The sequence below is a fragment of the Coenobita brevimanus genome, chromosome 77 (genome assembly GCF_032717465.1).
Source record: "Coenobita brevimanus isolate Jiangsu-jjx chromosome 77, ASM3271746v2, whole genome shotgun sequence".
NCBI lineage: Eukaryota > Metazoa > Arthropoda > Malacostraca > Decapoda > Coenobitidae > Coenobita > Coenobita brevimanus.
This window is the reverse complement of record NC_137030.1, coordinates 14,541,275-14,549,097: the sequence shown is the minus strand read 5'-3', so window position 1 is coordinate 14,549,097 and position 7,823 is coordinate 14,541,275. Positions and strand designations below refer to the sequence as shown.

At 41.6% G+C, this 7,823-nt stretch overlaps 1 protein-coding gene across 1 annotated transcript in view; it reads left to right on the top strand.

The window, feature by feature from the left end:
• LOC145408500 (uncharacterized) overlaps window positions 1-7,823 on the top strand; it is a 115,802-nt gene that overhangs the window by 9,628 nt on the left and 98,351 nt on the right. The window contains exon 3 of the mRNA XM_080279231.1: window positions 6,032-6,112. Coding sequence (XP_080135357.1) covers window positions 6,032-6,112 — 81 coding nt within the window. The remainder of the gene's footprint in view (window positions 1-6,031; window positions 6,113-7,823) is intronic.

Sequence of the window (7,823 nt, the reverse complement as noted above, 5' to 3'; positions counted from 1 at the left end):
ACGAACTTTTCGTTGCGGACTGTATATGTACTGCATATATATATATATATATATATATATATATATATATATATATATAGAGAGAGAGAGAGAGAGAGAGAGAGAGAGAGATTGATAGATAGATAGATAGATAAGAGATAGATATAGATAGATTAAAGATATATAGATAGATAATATATATATATATATATATATATATATATATATATATATATACTGTATTCATGCAAGAAAGAAAGAATCAAAGGCTAAAAGCCCGCAAACAGTTCCCTCTAAGAAAAGACAAAAATAATGCAAAAGAGGACCTAATTCAAGATCCGTTCATTTCGAGATGCCTGGACACATTGCGTTTGAAAGACTGGAGATCATAGGAAGTAGGAAATACTGACAGAGGGAGACAGTTCCAGAGTTGACCTGTTGCATAAATGAAGGACTGAGAGTAACCGTCAACTCTTGCATTAGAGAGTTGGACAGAAAAGAGATGAGAGTTTGCTGCTAGACGGGTGCACCCGTAGAAGAGGTGGAGGGATGCAAGCAGACAGTTCAGAGGAGCAGCGACCATTGAAGTAGCAATAGAAAAGAGATAAAGATGCAACAGTGCGGCGAAGAGTCAAAGGTTGAAGGGAACCAGTAAGAGGAGGAGAGTTGATGAGACAAAAAGTCTTTGACTCCACTCTATTGAGAAGAGCTGTATGTGGGGAGCTTCCCCACACATAAGAGTTGTACTCCAAACAGGGGCGAATAAAACCCGTGTATAAAGTCAATAACTGTGCAGGGGTAAAGAAGGAACGGAGTCGGCTTAGTACACCTAATCTCTTGGAAGTAGATTTGACAAGAGATGCAATATAATCTTTCCAAGATAAGTCCCGAGTGAATGAAACCCCAAGCATGTTCAAGGATGATGCAGGATTGAGCTGGATGTTATTAAACATTAGTGGGTACTGTGCAAGATTGTGTCGGGTTGGTAGGTGTAAAAACTAAGTTTTTGATGCATTAAAAACAACAAGATTATTTTTACCCCGGTCAGAGATACGTGCCAAGTCAGATATTAGGTGTGCCATAGCCTCATCCCTTGTTTGTTGAAGTAACTGTTGAGATGGACGTTGCAGGAACCGAATGGAAAGGTGAAGGGTGGAGTCATCAGCGTACGAGTCGATAGGGTTAGATGTACAGCTTAGGTCATTGATGAATAAAAGGAAGAGAGTTGGTGATAGGACAGAGCCCTGAGGAGCACCACTGTTGATAGATCTAGAAGAACGATGACCGTTTATAACAGCGGCTATAGAACGACCAGAAAGGAAGCTATAGATGAAGGCACAGATAGAAGGAAGAAAGATAGAAACCGTAAGAGGGCAGTTTGGAAATTAAAGATTTATTCCAGACTCGATATATATACAGTATATATATATATATATATATATATATATATATATATATATATATATATATATATATATATATATATAGATGGATAGATAGATAGATAGATAGATAGACAGGTAGGTAAATATGTATACATATATACAGTATATATATATATTATATCTACCTGTCTATAGATAGAGAGGTAGGTAGGTAGGTAGATAGATATAGATAGATAGATAGATAGATAGATAGCTATAGATATAGATAGAGACAGATAAATAGATACCTATATATATATATATATATATATATATATATATATATATATATATATATATATATATATATATAAATCAAAGCAGTGTGTATTGTTTTGCAACACCAATAGTGGTCTGCTTATGATGATCTGATGTCAGTTTTCAGACATTTTATGGTGGTAGCCAGAACAAGCTGCAAAGTACATAGATCATAGCTAACGGGTTGAAGTATTGGACGGTGCAGCTCACAGGAAAGACCTTGCTAGAGGCCTAATTAATACCATTCAAATGTCGTGCAAACATAATCTGGTTCGGGTATGTAAACAAATACGTGTTCAAAATTAATCCAACTGTCATAAAAATGAGAGAGCGGATATTTCGTGATTTTAATTAGTTAATTTGGGGGCAGATCAGGGAAGGGTTCTTTCAATGTGGTCCTTTATTAAAAAGCGGGGGTTAATAAATGATACTGGAGTGCATGACATAGTCGGTGAGGCCCGCCATAATATGAGAGGATTCCCATCCGGCGCTAATAATGAAGGAATCCGGTGCTGCCTGTAATTACTGGGTCTTCAGCTCTATATACCAGTCTTATGCTCTTATCAGAATTTTCGTTAACTTCCGATTTTTTTCATCGTCATACTTCTTTCCTGTTCACAGTGCCGGTCCTTTATACACGCAGTGCTGTGCGCTTTTGTTCCCAGTTTCATCCCTCCTGCTTGCTGTTCTGTCCTTTTTGTTTGCAGTCTTCTTTCCTCTGGTTGCACTTTTGGCATTCCTGTTCAATGCATTGTTATTTTCATTTACAGGTTCGCTCCTTTCTTTGTAGAGCCGTCAGCCCTGTTCGCCGCACCATTCCTTTCTGTTCGAATTTTTGGCAGTCCAGCTTGCAGTGCACTTCTTTCTACTCTCAGTGCCAACTTTTCTGCTCGCAGTTTAGCTTCTTTTTGTTAATATGTTAATTCTTTCAGGTACCAATGTCTTACTTTCTGTTTGCTGTCTTTTCTCTCTGTTCTTGGTGTACCAGCCGTTCTCTTCATAATGGCTTTCCCTCCTTCTAGCAGTGTCATCTTTATTGGTTGTAATGTCATCCTGTCAGGTTTATTCACTCTCGTATCTCTTCGTAGTTCCGTCCTTTCAGTTCAGAGTATCAGCCTTTCATCTCGCAGTGTCTCAGTATGAAAATATGCTGTACTTTGCATCAGTTATCAGTATTAGATCAACAGAATGCGAATCAGGATGCTTCAAATAATAATAATAATAATAATATATATATATATATATATATATATATATATATATATATATATATATATATATATATATATATATATAATCAGCGCGTGTATGTATAATATGTATAATAATATCGGATGGCTAAAGGGGGAGTTGTAGCTAAATCAATGATCACCGTACATAAAGTACCCCACCCCTCATGCCACACCTAATGCCACACCCGCAGCTTAACTCCTCGCACCACACCATACCCTTCACACCACACCCAACCCCACAAGCAGCACCCAAACAACATTCATCATATCACATCCGACACACGAATCACACTCATACCACAGCCCTCACTCCACTCATTCATTAAAACATACCCATCACACCACACCACACTACACCATATCCCGCATATCCTGCCACACCCTTCCCACTTCCTCACATCTTACCTCACCCTGCACACTTCCTCACACCCTACCTAACCCTTCACACCATAGTTACAACACACACACACACACACACACACACACACACACACACACACACACACACACACACACACACACACACACACACACACACACACACACACCTCACACTGCACCCGTACCATTCACATCATACCAGACCTACACACCTCACATTACATCACATCTCTCATTCCTTATACAACACTTCACATCACACCACAACCCACAGTACACCATACTCCTCACACCACAACAAGCCAGCACCCATCACACCACCCCACACCACAACTCCCCCACCCCACCCTGCTTAAATTTATATCCCTTATACCAGACACCCAAACAACACCATACACTTCACACCACGCCACACCCTTCACACCAAACCACACCTCACACCACAACACACCCTTCACATCATATCATACTTCATACCACAACACACGTTTTACCTCACATCACACCTCACACCACAACACACCCTTCACATCACATCGCCCCTCACATCACACCCAACCTCACACCGTACCACACCACATCCCTCAAACACACCACATCTCACATCACGCAACACCTATCACAACACACCACACCACACCTCTCACACAGCACCACACCACTCATCTACCCCGAACACCACACCACAACACAACACAACACGAAACAGTACACCACACCATATCCCTCACACCACATCACACCTCTCACATCAGATCGCACCCCTCGTCCATCACACCACACCATACCATGTACAACATCACAATCCTCGTGCCATCACTCATACCACATCACACCCCTCCTCCATCACACTACTCCCTTACCTCATATCCTTCACTCCTCTCTGGGAAGGGCAGAAAGAGGAAAGTCACTCCCTTTAATAGAGCCTCTGTGAAAATACTGATGTCGGGGGTGATGTGGGTAGGGGAAAAGAGAGGAAGAGGAGAGGGATGGGAAGGAAACCGTGTAAATGAAGAGGCGTTGTAGATGGAGGGGGAACCAGAGAGGAAAGGAAAGTAGGTGGGGAGGAAGAGGAAGGGAAACAAAGAAGAACGGAGGAAGTGAGTGGAGAAGGACAGAGGAGGAGGGAAAAAGGAATTAGTTGATATGATGTGACGATAGAACATACAGTAACTACACAGAGAAGAGAAAGGGTAGAAAGGAAGAGCAGAAGGGGGCCAAGTAGAGGGTAGGTGAAGAAGAAGGAGGCGAAGAAGCGAGGAGAAGAGGATGGAAAGAAGAAAGAAACTTTCTGATGTAGATCTGACTTCATAACAGGAAAGGTGTGTTTTCGTCACTGTCAAGAAATCCCTCTCTTTTTTCCCCTTCCCTCCCCCCCCTACGCCTCTTCCTTCTAGTGCTCCTTACTCATGTCTTCTTTCCATCCTGTCCGTTTCCTTTTCTGTTTTCACCCCATTTTTTCATGTTCCCCTCCTCTGTCCATCCCGTTCTCTTTTCGTTCCCTCCTCTTCACTTTCTGTCACATCTTCTTCCCTTTCATTACTTTCCTCTTCTCTCCCCATTCGCTCCTATCCTCTTCCCCCTTCTCCTCTCCTCATTCATCTCTAATTCTATTCATTTCTTCTTCTCCTTCCTGCCTCTCATGCCCTTTACCTCCCACCCCCTTTCGTCCTCCTCTAAATTCCTTTCTTCATATACAGGGCGAGGGGACTGAGAGAAAAAATATGGAACTAAAGGGAAGGGTAATATAGAGAGAAGGGAACGAAGCAGAGAGAAAGAGATACACCAGAACGTAAAAAAGAAATTAGAAAAGAGATGGAAAGAAGATGTGCTAAGAATGGAGAGAAACTCTGAAAAGGAATACAGTGATTCGGAAAAAAGGGGGAGGTAAAGAGAAGAGAGATGGGGAAGTGAAAAAAAAAAAAAAAACGTACAAAGAACAGAGGAAGGAAATAAGCGAGAAAAGAGAAGAGGGACAGAGAGCACAGGAAGGTAAGCGATTGAAGATGAGAGGAGGTAGAGAAAAGAGGGGTGAGGAAACTGATAAAAGGATTAGAGAGAGAGAGAGAGACAGAGAGAGAGACAGACAGACAGACAGACAGACAGAGACAGACAGACAGATAGACAGACAGACAGACAGACAGACAAAGACAGACAAAGAGAGAGAGAGAGAGGGTGCATTGACCTGGTGGAGATGCTGGCGTTATATGAGTTAGTGTGGGTTATGAGTGTGGCGTGATAATTGGCTTTCACACCTTTTCCGATGTCACTCGTCCTACTTCTGTGTTTTATTTCCTGTTTTTGATGAAATAATTGGCTGAACATGTAACTAGAATTTTTTAATGTTATCAGGCTTCTGCACTTCATAGTCTATGATGTTACTAAGCTTCTGCACTTCATGTCTTATCATGGTACTATAGTCGCGGCGTGTGACTCTGAGGTTGTTATTATCGTACCCTGGCAACCTACCATTCAAAAGTGCGTCTGATTTCGTGTATGAGAAGCATGTGATTCGTGTATATTATGTTCGTGTATAATAATACACGTGCATAATAATATAATTCGTGTATAATATAATACGAAATATGACGCACCTTTGAATGGTAGGTTGCCAGGGTACGATAATGACAACCTCGGAGTTGTGCGCCGCGACTATAGGTTTTTGTGCTTTATGTTCTTTGACGTTATCAGGCGTACGTGCTTTATGTTTTATGATGGTACTAGGTTTCTCTACGTTTAATTCTTTGATGTTATCAGGTTTCTGTACTTCATATTCTTTGATGCTACTCGGCTTCTGTGCTTTATGCTCTTTGATGTTACTAGGCCTTTGTACCTTATGTTCTGTGATGATACTAGATTTTGTGCTTTATGTCCATCAATATTGTAAATTCTAAAAATTTTCATTGCTCTTGATGTACAAGATGACATATGTATAGTTGTTGTATTTACCACTGTGTACGCTTGCAAAATGGAGCGGGTGACAGAAGAGAATATGGTGCCCACAAAGTCGCCTGCTCGTTGAAGGTGGTAGGAATGTTGTACAGTGGAGTATTGGCTGAGAGTTGGAACTCACTCATAGAAAGGTTGGTGAGTGAGGAGCAGGAGAGATTCAGTGAAGGGAGGGGATGCTTTGTTCCGATAATTCCACTCACGTGTACAGTATTATATATAAGTTTTCGAAAGATGTAGGGAGGGTCGGGGATGTGTAGATCAGTTATTTGCATTAAGATGTACGACAAAGATGTTCTAGCAAGGGAGAGATGGTTGTTTGTAGTATTTATGGATAATGAAAAAGTACTCGTGTATGATCGAATAGATCGGCGAGCATCTTCGGAGGTACGAAGGAGTATTGTGGGGTACACGGTAGATCAGTGTAGTGTTTGGTTGCACTCAGGGTGAGTGGCAGACACTAGCCTCGTCATATCACCTCCCTGCCTATAGTGGTTATATGGGAAATATGGACATTATAGTCAGAGTACGGTGTTTCAGTATGACAGTAATATGTAGTGCATGTGAGATGTTAGTGTTTGTACTCAGTCAGTAGGAGTTCCTAGCGTCACCGTAGCACCTCCTCCCAACATATAGTGGTTATATGGGAGTTAAGGACGTATTCAAAATATGGTGTTCTGGTTTGGTGTTAATATGTAATGTGCGTGAGGTGTTGGTGTTTGGCTGTGCTGAGGGGCAGTAGGAGTGTTCTGGTATGGTGTTAATATGATGTGTTTGCAGAACTGGGCAACCACTGACCACCTCATTTTTTTTAAAGATCTAGCTGTACCCTGCCGTGTGTGTGTGTGTGTGTGTGTGTGTGTGTGTGTGTGTGTGTGTGTGTGTGTAAACTTGCAAGCCATCCTTTTGATGTAGAGTGGTAGGCGGGTGGGTATTGTGGTTGGATGGGTTGGGTTTGTGGTGGGATGGGTGTGTGGGTTGATTTTGTGGTGAGGCGGGTGGGTGGATGTGTGACTTCCCGGAGGACATGACAGGCGATGGACTCACTAAAATACGTGTGTTTGTAGGTATATAGGTTTGTGGGTGAATGGATAGGGGAAAGTTTGGTAGGTGGCAAATACTTCCATGAGATAAATAGGTCCATCATTGGATTTAGTTCATGGAGGAAAAAATCATGGGAGAATATGTTCTTGAGAAAAATGGAAGAAATGGAAACATTGATCCAGTTAATAAAAAAAAAGACCATGGAAGAATATTAGTTCTCGTGGAAGTTTGGTGTTTTCCACATGTGAGAAAATATATCCACGGGGAAAGAGATTCAATGGGACAAATAGCTCCATGGGAAAGTATAGGTCATTAGATGGAAAATAGACCCATGGGAAAAATTCATCCAAAGGGGAAAATAGTACCATAGAGGAAATAGGTTCATGGAGAAAAATGAGGCCGGTGGGAGATAACCCCTGGGAGTGTAGTTGGGGAGGAGCGTGTGTGCTAGTTTCTGCCGTGACTCCACGTGAAAACGCCTCATATTTAGCACACTAACCTCATTTTCTTTCTATTCAGATGTCATAGTCTGCCATTCAGTCTCTTTCCATCCCTC